The 15217-nt window shown below is 46.7% G+C and overlaps 2 protein-coding genes across 6 annotated transcripts in view; one reads left to right on the top strand and one right to left on the bottom strand.

Moving 5' to 3' along the window:
- The first annotated feature begins 794 nt into the window (after positions 1 to 794).
- Positions 795 to 8367, top strand: Pram1 (PML-RARA regulated adaptor molecule 1). Of its 2 annotated transcripts, XM_031350008.1 has the most exons (10): positions 795 to 969; positions 3169 to 4651; positions 4729 to 4795; positions 4869 to 4945; positions 7349 to 7406; positions 7507 to 7612; positions 7733 to 7895; positions 7978 to 8011; positions 8092 to 8126; positions 8210 to 8367. In XM_031350008.1, exons 1-10 carry the CDS (start codon positions 967 to 969, stop codon positions 8224 to 8226), a joined length of 2043 nt encoding a protein of 680 aa, XP_031205868.1. In that variant the 5' UTR covers positions 795 to 966; the 3' UTR covers positions 8227 to 8367. The 2 variants fall into 2 exon arrangements, with proteins under 2 accessions (XP_031205868.1, XP_031205867.1); XM_031350007.1 differs by having other exon boundaries at positions 8092 to 8367.
- Positions 8368 to 8967: 600 nt separating this feature from the next.
- Positions 8968 to 15217, bottom strand: part of Hnrnpm (heterogeneous nuclear ribonucleoprotein M) — a 43886-nt gene continuing 37636 nt past the window's right edge. For 2 of the 4 annotated variants that reach the window (XM_031350003.1, XM_031350004.1), the window contains 4 exons: positions 15029 to 15082; positions 12357 to 13159; positions 11545 to 11596; positions 8968 to 9386 (listed from right to left, as the gene is read on the bottom strand). In XM_031350003.1, coding sequence (XP_031205863.1) covers positions 9223 to 9386; positions 11545 to 11596; positions 12357 to 13159; positions 15029 to 15082 — 1073 coding nt within the window. In that variant the 3' untranslated portion in view covers positions 8968 to 9222. Of the gene's footprint in view, positions 9473 to 11544; positions 11597 to 12356; positions 13160 to 15028; positions 15083 to 15217 lie in introns of all 4 variants that reach the window. The other 2 variants (XM_031350006.1, XM_031350005.1) reach the window with 2 other exon arrangements.

Raw genomic sequence — 15217 nt, forward strand, 5'->3', positions numbered from 1 at the left:
AACTCAGAAATCCACCTGCCTCTGCCTCTGCCTCCCAAGTGCTGGGATTAAAGGTGTGCGCCACCACCACCCGGCAGGAAGATATTTTTTAACAGCTCAAGGAATTCTACTCTGTTCCCAAACTGAGAATCATAGCTCTGTACTCTACTGAATGTTTTTTGTCCCTGTGGACTGAATCCTGTGCTCAGGGCTCTCCTTTTCCTATATCTACCTTTGTTCCACTTTGGGCTCCATTTTCCTGCAATCCAGTTTTCTGGTTTCTCCTCTCTCTGCTTCCTTTAACCACTATGAACCTGAGAAGTCCTAAAACCTCCTACCTTCACAGCAACAGTGATATTCCCTCACCCCAGGACATATTTAATACCACCCACCCATAAATCTGCTGTCCCAGTTGACTATGCTTTGGGTGCACAGCCCTGGCTGATGGGGCATTTGTCACCTTAGCAGGGAAGTCCTGTTGAGAGTACAAATGGTGAAACAAGGTAGATGAAGCAATGCAGGACAGATATGTCCTCACCATTGCACCAGCCATATACTCGGTCTAACTCTTTAGAGACTTCCTAGGACCCAGAGAAAACCATAACATCCCCACTGAGGTGCTTTGTTCCTGTGGCTGTCCTGAGTTTGGCCTAAGCTCGCTTCTTCAGAGACGAAGCTTGTCAGGACCCCAAAGTGTTAAAACTAAGGGGGACAATAGGGAATCAAGAGGCTAGTGGCAGCTAGGAACTGTGTTCTTTAGAGATGTGCTTAGGTCTAATGACCTGACCTTGGGGACAGTAATGGACAGGCAGGAACTCAAGGAGGGGACAGAAAGGCCATCTCCGCCTTCTTCCTCCTCTGCCCTCCCCACCCCAACGGCTCCTACTTGGTGTGTCAGCCTGTGGAGCAGAAACCACACTTACTTCCTCTAGGCAGAAGCCTGAGCTCAGAGCCCATTCATCCTGTGGTTCATCACCCCCTGAAGCCATGGTGAGTCCTCAAGCCCCCACTGGAAGTTCATTCTGGCCAGGTAACAAGGGGCACAAGTAGAAACTTGGGAACTGGTAAATATGCCCCCATGGGGAGCCTAGCAGAATAGAGCTAGAACAGTCTTGGGGATGAAATGGCCCAGGAAAAGACAGGAAACAACCAAGGCATAATAGCTTGACCTCTTGTGGACCAGCTTTGTATCTGTGACTACAAAGCAGTATGGAGCTGGTTGGGTCTGCCTGGAATGATAGACCCTCAGTCCAGGTCAGCAGCTGGGATATAAGCAGAGGCTTCCTGTGGGGTAATTAAATGGGTCATGCACCTGCTACACCAGTCCTTATCTCCAGCCAGTTACTCAAGCTGTGCTCTGCTAAACCCTTCTTATCTACCCCTGTGGTCATCAACTCACTTAGACTGGGGCTTTAACAAAGGCATGTCTGACCCCAGGCAAGAATTGCTTCCATCCCAGAGATCCTTCTGAGTCTATCACTAGATAAGTTCACAAGGCTCTGTCCTCTCTGTCTTCCAATCTTCTTTACCCTTGGTGAAGATAGCCTGGGTGTATCTACCTGTATATCTACCAGCACCTGTGACCTATGGCAAAGAGCACTAGAGATGTTCTGAACATGTCAAATGGTGCCTGTACTCATTTGGGGAGCCTGCCTGCTGGCCCTCATGGGGGGTTTCATGAGTCATATCAGAGACTATAAGACAGACTTTATACCCACATCTTAGATAGATGTTATGTGGAGATTGTTAACTTAGATTAACTTAGATTGTTAACACTGGCTGGCCAGCAAGCCCTGGGGGCGGTGGGGAGGCTCCTGCCCTAGCCCTCTCCAGAGCTAGGATGGCAGGTACTGTTCCTGTTTTATGTATGAATACTGAAGACAGAACTCAGGCTTGCATGACAAGTACTTCGCTACTTAGAAACCTCTCTAGCCCCCCAAATAAAATTTTAACAGTTTATAGTCAAACTGGGTATGGTGGTATATACCTGTAATCCCAGCACTCAGATGGCCGAAGCAGTAGAACTGTTGATCCCAGCCTGGGCGACATAGTGAGAAACTGACTCAAAACAAACAAGGAAAGAAAGAAAAGAAAAAGCTAATGGTGGCACACACCTGTAATCTCACCACATGGAAAGTGAAGGCAGAAGGATCAGGAATTCAAGGTTATCCTCAACTATAAAGCAAGTTTGAGGCCTGCCCAGGATATATGAGACCCTGCTTCAAAAAACAAATACAAAACATCAACCAAAAAAAAAAAAAAAACCCTCATCACTGGGAAGAAATAGTTCATTGCTAGAACTTGTTTAGGTAGGTTCTATCCCTAACACCACAAAAAACAAAAACAAACACAAAAAACCTTCAAAACAACCCCATAAAGACAGCAGAATATAAAAAGCTCCATAGGTAATGGGAGACAAAGTAGAAAATGTTAGTGAATGTGGGCAACTGAGGAGAGAAAACTGATTTAAAATGGGGTTTCTCAGAGGTCACCCTTAAGGACATAATCATAAAGGCAGGGAGGAGGAGGAGGAGGAGAGACCCATGTATTGAATGGTGTGCATTACAGACAGGACAGAGGCTAGGAGATGGAGAGGGATGTTGCTGAGTCATTCAGAGACTGTTTGCTTTCCTCAAAGATGAAAACTCACTGAGAGTTTGGGAGCAGACCTCCTCTAGGGCAGCAGACCAGAGAGGAGACCATTACAGTGATCTGGACTGTGGTGGATAGTTCCTCTAGCTGGGGTGACAGTGAGAAGTGGTTGAATTCCGGATGTATTTTGAAATCAGAAAAAAAAAAAAAAGGACTGGGGAAAACCTGGTAGTCAGGCAGGGGGGCAAAGAGAGGATCAAGGGGGAGCAGTGGCACAAAGGTTGAAGATGCTGGGAAAGTACTGTTGATAGGAAGTGAGGACCATGGGCTAATGGAGAGGCATAAGTAGCTAGGCCCTGTTAGAGGTTAGACACAGCTTAGGTGGAAGAGTCTGGAGGGTGTGGGTTCCAGGAACCTGGGGACAGGAGTAGTTCTTACCCAAAAGGAGAAGCTAGCTGAGGCTGGGGAAGAACCAGTGTTAGAATGGGAACCTAAGGGAAGAGGAGGGTGATGTGGTTTGTGTGCCTATGGCCAACTCTGTTTCTCCATCTGCCTGCTTGTTATGAGAGCCTTCCAAAATGACCAATGTCCTTTTAGGGGAGCAATCAGGACTTCCGAAACCTCCAAGCTAAGTTCCAGGCCTCTCAGCCAGAACTTGGAGAACTGTTCAGAAAACCCCCAAAGCCTGAGTTCAACAAACTCCTGAAGAAGTTTCCACAGACTGAGTTAAGTGAGCAGCCCAAGAAGGCCTCACAGTCTGAGCTCAGTGCAGTGTCCTTGAAACCACTGCAGCAGCAGTTTGCAGACCTCCCCAGGAAGCCCCCGCAGCCCGGAGTTCTTAAAAAGTCACCACAGCCTGAGCTCATTGATCTAGCCAAGAAGCCTGTACAGGCTGAACTCCCAAGGAAGCCTCTACATCCAGAGTTCACGGGTCTCAAAAAGCCTTCCCAGGCTGAGTTCAAAGATCTCAAGAAGCCCCCACAGCCCGAGTTTGCCAGCCTCCCCAAGCCCCTACAGCCTGAATTCCCTAATCTCCCCAAGAAGCCCCCCAAACCTGAGTTTGGAGAGCTCTCCAAGAGATCTTCACAGCTTGAGACACCCCAGGATCGTAGTGTGCCTGCCCAGAAGCTCCTGAAGCCTGAGCTCAACAATCCTGCCAGGCCTCTAGTAGAGCTCAAACCCAAGAAGTTTTGGCTTCTTGAGTCCAATGAGGCCCCTCTGAGGCCCTTGCCATCTGAGTCCAGCACCTTTCCCAAGAAGCCACTTCAGCCTGAGGCTGTTGGTTTCTCTAGGAAGTGCATGACACAGCCAGAGTCCATCGAAGTTCCTCAGACATCCCCATCTAAGTGTGGGTCCAGTGAGTTTTACTCCCACTCCCCACAGCCTGACATCAGTACCTTTCCTAAGAACACCGTGCAGTCTGAGTTCAATGAGAACTTTAGGAAGCCTTCATATCCTCAAGCCACTAGTTGCCCCAAGTCCCCAAAGCAGCCCATGTCCTATGAGGTCCCCCAGACACCCCCCTGGAAGCCTGAGTCATGTAACCCCCAGTCTCACTCCCCGCTGCCAGACTTCAATGCATTCCCCAAGAAGCATCCACAGCTCCAGCCAAGTGACCTTACCAGGACATCCTCGGAGCCTGAAGTCTGCAAGGTTCCCAGAAGGACTCAGCAGCCAGACCCCAATGTGCTTTCTAAGAAGCCCTCACAGCCAGAATTGGGTCACCTCCCTAGAACATCCTCAGACCCTGAGTTCAGCTCGCTCCCGGGGAAGTTTCTGCAGCCTCAACAAGGCAAGTTCTTCCAGCCTGAGTTCCCCAAGGGTCTGCCTAGAAAGCCCAAGCTTCCTGGTTCAGTGTCCGAATGCTCCCTGCCCTCTGCTATTGTGGGCTCCGGCCCCCAGTTCCCTCACAGCCCTGGGATACCCCGCTGGAGATCAGAAGACTTCCAAGTCAAGCGCCCACCCCGACGGCGGCCCCTGCCCTCAGCCAGCAGCCTGGGACACCCCCCAGTCAAGCCCCCACTGCCACCTGTCCCCATCAATATCCAAAGCTTCAGGAAAGCCCCAGCCCCAACCACAGGTGAGTTAGGCTCAGGCAGAGGAGGGTGCTAAATACCTGGGCATAGCCATTCCCCTTCCTTGCTCTTTCCTCCACAGCTGTACTGAAGACTGGCTCTTCTACTGGAACCCACTTCCAAGTCCAACAACCTCAACATATTACACAGTGAGTGTATGGAGAGAGGGGCCAGGCATGGGTGTGAGGCTAAAGAAAGCCCTCATTTCAAGTATTCTTTCAGGAACCCAGATGAGATCTATGAAATGTATGATGCTGTGGAGGCCACAGATGATTCTTGTCTCAACCCGAGAGGCAGAGGTTTGTAGGTGGTCTTGGTGGTTGGCCTGGGCACCCATGAAACATTAATTGCAAAGGCATTCATTCTCTCATGCCCCAGGTTTAAGACCAGAAAGTGATCCAGACAGGTCAGATGGTGAGGAAGGAGAAGGCCAGAGGTACCCAAGCAGCCAGGTTTGCTGTAGGTAGAGGCATGGTCCAGTGAGATGATAAGAGAATGAACAGCAATGAGAGTTAAAGAAACCAAACTTGGCAAACAAGACTAGGCAGTGTCTTAGGCAGGGAATGAGTGAGATCATGGCATAGCATATCCCTTTATAAAGTCTAGCACTCATGTGCAGAAGAGACATGGCAGAGGAAGGCATTAGGTTGCAAAGCTGGGTACAGTTAATTATAATGCACACTTGTAACTTCAGCATTTAGAAGGGGGCAGGATGATCAACCTTGGCTACTTAGCAATCAAGACCAACCTGGATTAGATGAAACCGTGCAACAAAACCAAAGCAAATCCTACCCACCAGGTTCCTTGCAGCCCATCCTAGGAGGATGCTCCAGCAAGATGTATCCCTGAAATCAGGAGTTTAAGCTGGAGGCAGTGTGGCAGAAGGTTCTTGTAAGTCAAAGGGCTCCAGGACTGGTGCCTCCATGGCAACCTGAGTTTCTATCAAATATCTAAGACTAGGTCAACCAGTTGGTTCCAGCTGTTGGGATTCCAGCTGAGCTTCACTTCCCCTGACTGTCTTACTGGGCCTCCTAGGAGTTGACTCTAGGCTTTGAGATACCCTTTCTTTCCCTATCCCAGCTGGAGGTCCTCATACAAAGCCAGGTGCCTTCAAATTCTCCTGCCCTTGCTCCTTCTCTTTTGTTTGCTTATCGTGGTATAACCATGACGATATTTGCAATACCTCCTTTAGTACTTCCTTATTTATTGGTTTTTAGAGATAGAGTTTCTGTGTAACAGTCCTGGCTGTCCTGGAGCTCACTCTACAGACCAGGCTGCCCTTGAACTCAGAGATCCGGCTACCTCTGCCTCTTAAGAGCTGGTGGTAATTTACCTTGCCCCCTTGAGAAGATACTCATTGGGGAGGGGGGTGTTGGTGTTTTGATAGGTGCAGCTTTTCAGAGAGACTGGTGGGAGCCCCGACTGACTACTGTTTTCAAGGTTAAGGACCTGCTTTTCCTAAACAGACCACACCCCACATCCCAATGATTTTAGTAACATCCTCCCAGTCTTTATCTACCTTTCTTCAAGATCATGATCAAATACCAGACTTCTTTGAGTTTCTTTCAGTGGAATGTGGTGTGAATCTTCCCTCCGGTCAGAGAGCCTCTTAAAGTCTGTTTTGAGCATTTCAGCGATCTTTCTAGTAACAGAGTGGCCCAAAACCACTAGCTTCTCCCTCCTCCACTTGGGTTCCTTTGAAACATGGCAGCCCCCCTCTTTTTTCAGCAGGTATAGGCAGGGTTCAGCCTTTCCAGGATATGTGCAGACCAAAAGAAAAGGCAGACTGCCAGTGGCCTGCTCAGAACAAGCTGTAGGGTAACCCAGGACCACAGGACCCAGTAGTATCATAGTCAAGTTTGCCTCTGTGAGACCACATAAGGCTGGGGCAGATAATGTGAGTAGGTGTAGTACAGTTCTAGGTAGAAACCAGATATCTGCTGAAGAGTGGAGATCAAGTGGTGCATACAGATACCCCCTCTGTGGGCTGCTCATCAGGAAAGACCATTAGTCTGAAATGTCCATAGTAACATTTGGGTCATTAACAAAAATGAGGCTTTTGATTCAGGCCCTCACTCACCCAGGCTTCACAAGGTTGGCATTCAAACTCTCTGCTAACAGCTGGACTCACTCTGGAAGCCTGGCTTACTGCTGGGAAGTACCACAAGTTAGCCCCCCTTGGAAAAGGGTCATTCAGAAGCAGCAGCAGAAGCTTCAGGCTGTTCCTTCTCAAAGGCAAGCAGTGGATACCATAAGAGAATGCCTGTTTTTAGTTCTGAATCCAAACTCTTATTATAACTTCCAGCATAGTATGGGAGGCAGAAGCAAAATGGCTCCCAAAAGCCTACAACTTGTAGGCTTATCATGGTGGCCACACCTTTAATCCCAGCACTCAGGGAGGAGGAGGATAGATCTGAATTCCAGGGTAGCCTGGTCTACATAATAACAAAAAGGTCTACAAATCCATCCTACCTCTACAATTTTACTAGCTGGGTAGCCTTAGATAGCTAACCAACTTCTCAGCCTTTATTTTCCTCACCAAAGTGAACCTTACCCACAAGAACTAATGAGAAAGGTAGAGAAAACTGGTTGAGATTCAGGGAATAACTGAAAACCCAGAGCAGGCAGAATCATCTCTCAAGTTACTAGGATAGATGTATCCAGCAGGGGGCCTTTGTCCTGACTCTGTCCAATGCTCTCAGATGAAATGCAGTCTACCCAGCAAGGCACCAGATGGCCTCAACAGGAGCCAGAGCTCAGGTACACAAGGCAAATGGGGTGTTATGGTGTTGGGCTGAGCTATGGTACTCTGATGGGGCTACTTCTTGCTCATAAATACTCCAACACCTGGATCTTTCAGGAAGAAGGCCACTCAACCACAGCAGCTGCCAGCTACAGACCCCAAGCTGCTGAAACAGATCAGGAAGGCAGAAAAGGCTGAGAGAGAGTTTAGAAAGAAGTTTAAGGTGAGAACATGGAGCAAAGAATGAATTCTGGGAGGACTGGTGCCAGGGCACAGGACTTCCATCCTGAGGAAGAAACCACGCTAACAGCAGAAGTTAAGTCTTATTAACATGTTCTCCAAGTTTGAAGGTGAGATTGTGATTCACACAAAGATGATGATTGACCCCAATGCCAAGACCCGGCGTGGGGGTGGCAAGCACCTGGGCATCCGGCGTGGAGAGATCCTAGAGGTGATCGAGTTCACTAGCAAGGATGAGATGCTCTGCAGGGATCCCAAGGGCAAGTGTAAGTGTGCTTGGCCTACATCCAGAGAAAGGAGTGAGGGGTGCTAGGGCTGAGAATCCACTCTACCCGTTCTCTCCTGCAGATGGCTATGTGCCCAGAACTGCATTGTTGCCCTTGTAAGTGTTGGTCCTGCCTGGGCGGAATGGGGAACACCAGGGTTGGCCTCTGTTGACTATACCATGCTCTCTCCTGCCAGGGAAACAGAAGTATATGATGACGTCAGCTTTGGGGGTATGTACAGTGATTCCCCATAGGGATGCTTTGTATCATGACTCTGTGGCACAGGGTCAGTTGAAATTCATCCTTCTCTGCAGACCCTCTGGACATGTAACCATTTCCTCAGTGACAGTATGGCAGATAAGTGGGTTCCAGGACCAACAGTCCAGCCACTGCTCACTTAGGAGCCCTGGATCCCAGCCTGGCAAACAGACACCCAAAGGCATGTGCTTATATAAAACTTCTCTTTAAAATATCCTTGTTTCTTGTCTTTTCTCTCCTGACTGGCACACAGTAGAACACAGGCACCAAAGGTGAAAAGAAAAAGAAAAAAATTCAGTTACCCTCCTAATTGAAAGGAGCTAATGAGAGGATACATCCACTCACAACTTGGATGACTAGTAGCTGCACCCAAAAGCCTGAAAGCCCCTTGCAGGCTGCAAACATTTGTGTTGCTAAGTGAGTTAGTCTATGATAACCCATCACTGGTGGGGCTCTTGCGTAACAAGACATCATTATGAAGTATGTCCCAAACAGTGACATTCTCAGTGGGGTTGAACAAAGAAAAGCCAAAGTGAAGTGAGCTGGGACTCACAGAATAAAGCTACAGGATTTACTTTCAGGATTGCTATTATCACATCTAGGAAAATAACAACCCTCTAGAATCTTTACTAATAAGTGCTCCCAGTATAACTAGGTCCTCTCTGCAAACCCTGGGGCCCACAGACAAGCAACAATGAGGATGAGATTCCTGGTGTTGACAGCTTTGAGGAAGAAGGAAGTGCAAGCTGCCCTGCTCTCCAAACCTCAAACGGCTACCTCTACAAAGTACACAAAAACAAAAAAGGCAAGCCACTTTCAGGAACTGGTATTTATTATCAAAGTCATATTTGATGTCAACAAGATGCCACAACTACAAAAAAAATTGCGCACATTGCAATCTCAATGCAAACAGTCAAATGGAACCCCAATCATTAAAAAATTCAAATTACCCCAAAAAGCAACTGAATTTTTTAAACATCTTTATACATCCAGCCAACAAATTAAAATGGTTAACAAGAAAAAATACAAATTCAGAGGTCTGGTATTGATGTTTAAAAAAGGCAACTGCTTAAGCATTTCTATCAATTCGAACATCAATCTCTCGGCCACTCAGCTTCATGCCATTCATCATCCGGCAGGCTCTCTCAGCCACCTCTGGAGACTCAAACTTAACCACACCGCACCCCTTGGACTTTCCGTTCTCCATCTTGATGTCGGCGTACAGCACGTGGCCTGGCACAGGGAGGGAAGAAGAGACCACACGCATCAGGCAAACCCAGAGCTCAGCCTCAGTCTGGGCTCCACTCAGTCCAGATCACCTGTTGGATTTCGGTGACAGAGTCAAAAAGGAGAGACCCTTGCGTATGAAGTGAATGCTCAGAACACCACGTATGGCGGCGCCAGCAACTACAGCCCCCTCCACTACATTGCCATTGTTCTCCAAGCATGACAACAGCCTAACCTACTGTAAAGAACCTGCCAAATGGCTTCAAATGTTTGTCCTTATGCTCCAGCAAGTTACAGAGAGAGGGTACTGTGGAGCCAACTTTAGAATTCTAGAAGGTTGATTATTGAATACAACCAAATTGTCACAAGGCCATTACACAATATGATGATTCTGTACTGCCCCAATGTAAGGCAGGTATATTTAGTGAGTAGCTTATGGACCTATATGATTATTATGTACCCAGGTATGTGTCAAGCACAAAAGAAATGGGTCTATAATGAAGTAAGAGACAAAGACACATTCGTGTTGTTAAGGCCCATAATTCTAGTGCTACTAATGGCTTGGGGAGAGATGACATTCCATTGACTTCTCATGATAAAGTTCTGAAAGATAATAAGTAGAAATTCATCAGAATAAACATTCCTGCCAGAGTAGGACACAATGTTACACACCTGCAATCCCAGTACTTGGGAAGCTAAAGCAAGATTTTGAGTTCTAGGCCAGTCTGGAGCTACTTGGTAAGGCCCAGGCTCAAAAGGGAATGACAAGACAGAAGAAAAAAGAAAGACAGAAAGAAAAGTGGACAGGTGTCTCTCACCTGTAATCTCAGCCCTTGGAAGTTGGAGGTAGAAGAATCAAGAATTCAAGGTCACTAAGGATGCAGCTCAGTGGGCACAGTGCTTTGCCTAGCATGCAAAAAAAACCTCTGGGTTGAGCCCCAGCATTTGTACAAACCAGGGTGGCACACCTCTGTAATCCCAGCATTCAGGAGGTAGAAGAAGGCTACAAGTTCAAGGTTATTTTCAGCTATACAGTGAGGGCCCATCTGAGTTTTAGGAGACCCAATCTACACCCCTCCTCCCTAAACCAACTAAGAGTTTAAGGTCATTCTCGGCTACATAAGGACTTTGGAGCCTATCTCAATAAGAGAAAAAGGGGGAGGAAAAAGTAAAGGGGCAGAGAGAATTTTCTGGCTGGAAAGCAGAGGATATCAGCAGAACATAAAACTCATGTTCAAGGGCAGGAGAGGAATAGAACTAAGTTTCCAGAATCTTTTGAAGTGGGGAGAGTGACACATTCTATTCCCAGTTTTTGGAATATCTAGTTACAACACTGACTGTTGTGAAAACTGCAATTCAGAGAATCATGGAACCAGGAAAGAAAGTTGGCTTTGACTCTATAGCTTATCCCAAAGAATCAGGGAAAGCACCAAGAACGTTGGAATGTGAGCCATTTCTGCATGAGGAAAGAGGAAACAGGTGTCTTGGCCAAGCAGCCACACATATCTTGGTTTAGCTGAGAAGGTGCAATGAGAGCAGGGGAAGACTGCATCTTGGTCATCAAGGAAGCTTTCCAGAAAGGATGCCTCGTGTGAAGAATCCACAACCAGAAACTTTCACCCCACACTGTGTGCTCGGATCTACAACTGCTGAGCATGACTTCTCTGACGAACCAAGCCAGCTATGAGCTTAATGGAGGAAATCAATTTTTCTTGAATTTACTTTTTATGTCTTACAAGTCTGTGACCTTAGGAATACTGCTTTGCTGACTCTTATGTAAAAAAGATGACAATACTGCCTCCTCTCAGAAACTCTAAAAAAGCAGGAGTGGTAGCATTTACCTATAGTTCCAGCAAATGCAAGGCAAAGGCAAGAGAATCATAAACTTGAGTTTTGCCTAGGTTATAAAGTGAGAGAGTCTGCTTCAAAAAACTAACTAGAAAAGAACTGCAAGGATGAAATGAGCACATGGCATGACACATACCAGGTCACCCAACACCTGCCTGTATACCTGCAGAGGTAGAACAATGGCAAGGCCCATGGATGTTCTAGAGCCCATGGACAGTGGTTGTTAAGACTAGGAAAGAAGCTTCACTGCTCCAAGTCAACATCACCAACAAGCCACAACACAGGAAAGCACAGAGACCCTATTTTAAACACTTACCACATTCATTGAATTTGTCCTTTAGCATCTTCCATGTAAAATCAAATGGGAGCTGAGGAAAAAAGAGGCAGACTAATCTGTGATACAACAAAGTCTTAATGTACAAACATTATAATAGATACGAGAATATGACTTGAAGGTACTTGGGCTGGGTGTGCAGCTTTTGTTGTATATGGTGATTTGCCTAGTATGTGTACAGTCCTAGATTTAATCCCCAGTAATCCCTCCAACTCCAAAAAAAAAAAAAAAAAAAAAAAAAACCTCACTTCCTAACCTCTTTAAGACAATGAGCAGGGAACAAAACAAGTCTATCTAGAATTAGGCTATTAAGTGGCACAATTCACAATTTGGTGACAAAACATAGTTCAAGCACAGCCACCTTTCTCAGAACCACTGTGCCAAGATTGAAGTGCTCCTCAAGCCAAGGGATCAGAAACCACAGACCTTTAGAGCTCAGTCTATTCCTCACTTGGCATATCACAGGCAAATGGCAGACTACTGTATTTTTGTTTCTTTGTATTTTGGAGACAGTGTCTCACCTGGTAGCACTTGTTAGACTGGATCTCACAGAGTGCCACCTCACCTCTGCCTCTAGAGTGCTCAAATTAAAGGAGTGGGCCACCATGCCTGGCACTGGGACTACTGCTCTTCCAGTAACCTCTCAAACTCCAGCCCAACTCTGGAGATGGGCAAGCTTTACCACCCATAGTATCCAGTTCTTCATCAAACTTCTCTCTCCAGTCTATATCACTCAGTCCACTGATCTCCCCACTTCACAACAAAACAGGAAATTCCACTAAAGAACCACTTACATTTCTCACAAATATCTGGCAAGCCTTCCTGGCTACTCCAGGTGCATGGCCTCCAGCTCCGCCAAAGGAACCAGCGAAGCTTCCTCCAAAGTTGCCCCGTTCCATCTCAATGGCTCTGTCAAAGCTAGCACCGCCGGCTCCACCCATGGCCAGGCCCATTCGCTCAATACCAGCGCCCAATGCTGGGCCCATGGCAGGGCCCATACGTTCCAGGCTGTTGGCGCCCATTCGCTCCAGGCCCATGCGCTCAAGACTGTTGGCTCCCATGCGCTCCAGGCCCATGCGCTCCAGGTTGTTGGCGCCCATGCGCTCCAGGCCGGTGGCCATTCGATCCATCACAGGACCCATGCGCTCCAGGCCGGCCCCCATGCCTGTGGGCACCATTCGATCCATGCTTAGGCCCATACGCTCAATGGCAGGACCCATTCGCTCTACACCAGAGCCCATGCGCTCAATGGTTTGGCCCACACGGTCAGTGGGTGCGGCCATGCGCTCCAGGCCGAAGCCCATGCCGGCACCCATGCGCTCCACACCAGAACCAATGCGCTCCATGGTCTGGCCCATGCGCTCAATACTGGAGGCCATGTGGTCAAGGCCTAGTGGGCCCATGCGCTCGATGCCGGAGCCCATGCGCTCAACTGAGCCCATGCGGTCCATGACCAGGCCCATACGCTCAATCTCAGAGCCCACTCGATCCATGCCATGGCCTAAGCCTGCGCCCATGCGCTCCATGCCAGCACCGCTAATGCGGTCAATGCCAGGGCCCATCCTCTCGATCCCAGGGACACTGCCTCCAGCTCCACCTGAAACAGGAATAAAAAGCACAAGTGGAAGTCAGAGACTTGTGTAGACATTCATATAATAATGTATGCCTGGCTGGGCACTTCAGATCCTAAGTTCAACCAAAATTAGGAAGTCACATTCAAAGTAATTTACTATTTTAAAAAAACAACAAAAACAAAACAAAACAAAACAAAAAAACAAACCTCTCAAATGTTAGCACTGAAATCCACACAATCATCCTTTCCACTCCATAACACAGGTTAAATTACAGCCAGAGGAATAAAATTTAGAAGGAATAAAACTTCACCTCCATACTGGTACCTGTGACAAGCTATGAGTAGTCATACTTCAATTTCTAAAACCCTTTGTAGTTTCTCCATCAGCAGACATTAAGAATGCTCTTAAAAAGGCATGGAAAGCTTCGCTCTCAGGGTAACTGACAGAGAGTTACATGGAAACAATTCAAAGTCACTTACAATCTTCACCCTCTCTCAACTTGTCCCTCTTAAAATGCCCTGCTGATGGCCACTCTGGCTGTAATTCCTTAGCACTTCCAGGGCATAAAATGATTACATAGACATGTAAGCAGAAGATAATACAAAAATGCCCCTCAATATACACAAACATACAAACCAGTCATTTTTCTGGAACCTTTCCTTCTATAAGGAAAATTGATAGCTACTTCATTGGCTTTGGAAGAAAGATGCTGAAAGCATGGCAAGTTCAATTCTGGAAGAGGCTAAGGGTCAGAGACCAGTGTACAATGACTCTTATCCAACCCAGGAAAGGGAAGGTCTGACTCCATCACCAAGGCCATGACCCCACCTCTTAACCAAGCAGAGCTCAAAACTGAAGTTTCATATGCCCACTTCACAGCATAGCAGTCTAGCCCACAGCTAGCCTACTACTGAAGCAAGGTACAAATTTAACAAGAGATTACTCACCAATTTTTCTAACAGTATTTAACTGACCAAAGCTATGTGACCTGGCACAAATCAACTCACCTTTCTGTGCCCACTTCTGTGGCTGAAATGCAGCACACTGGTTGGCAAAATCCAAGCACAACTTCAAGAATGTTAAGCATTTCAGAACAGAAATAGCTCACAAAATAACTTCTTCACATTTGCAAGAGGAAAAAAGTTGCTGGCTCAACACGAAATATAGTAATGATGCTGGTAGCCACATGCCCACAGCAGCAGAACCAGGAAAGAACTTAGCAAGGATCCCATAGAAATGCCTGGCAAGTGAGCTGTCATGGGAAAGCCAAACTCAAAAACTGAAGGGAAAAAGGGAAGGTGGGTGGGTAAGCTTTAAAAGGTAAGGTTAGGGCTAGAGAGCTGGCTCTGCAGTTAAGAACACTTACTACTCTTGCAAAGTACCAGAACTCATTCAGTTCCCAAGATCCACACCTTGCAATTTACAACTGCCCTGTAGTTCCAACTCTTAAGAGATCTGTTGCCTCTGGTTTCCACTGGCATTTACATACACACACACACACACACATCTTCATAGTATATTTAATTCTAAGTGCTCATAAAACTATCATGGAAGATCATATACCAAAATGTTTGCAACACTCAATGTACACTGGGCTTGCATGCAGGTTCCAACAAACATTTATCATGCATTATATGGTGCACTTTTCAGTTTTAAGGCTTTTTACATGCACTGGCTCTTTTATAGCCTTCAGAGGTTGTACTTATTAGTCCCCTCCCCCCATTTTATAGGTGAGTTTTGTCACTTGTCACAAGCCACATAGGAAAAGGCAGTAATTGATACTATCCTGGGTCATCTGTGTGGCCCATGTTTGTCACATTACTGTTGACTTCCCATTAAGTGTTTGTTCTGACAACAACAATACACAGAACATCAAGCTAAGTGATTCCTACCTCCTCCCTGCTTTGCAATGATCTCTCCTCTCTTCAGTGCATTACTTAGGATTTCTAAGGAAATCAGGAAGAAAAAATAATTAGCCAAATTGTTCTGTAACAGAAACCTACTTATTACGTTCTAAAAGTAGTATTTTAAGAAAAGGGGAACAGGTTTGAGAAACATATAACAACATCATTTTACAAAAA

The sequence above is a fragment of the Mastomys coucha genome, unplaced genomic scaffold (genome assembly GCF_008632895.1).
Source record: "Mastomys coucha isolate ucsf_1 unplaced genomic scaffold, UCSF_Mcou_1 pScaffold4, whole genome shotgun sequence".
NCBI lineage: Eukaryota > Metazoa > Chordata > Mammalia > Rodentia > Muridae > Mastomys > Mastomys coucha.

What these genes read in the sequence shown, in the direction of transcription:
- Pram1 (XM_031350007.1), top strand. An exon ending in AGCCCCAGCCCCAACCACAG is followed by an intron (nt 4,652 to 4,728) that starts GTGAGTTAGGCT and finishes TTTCCTCCACAG; the next exon opens with CTGTACTGAAGACTGGCTCT. An exon ending in CAACCTCAACATATTACACA is followed by an intron (nt 4,796 to 4,868) that starts GTGAGTGTATGG and finishes GTATTCTTTCAG; the next exon opens with GAACCCAGATGAGATCTATG.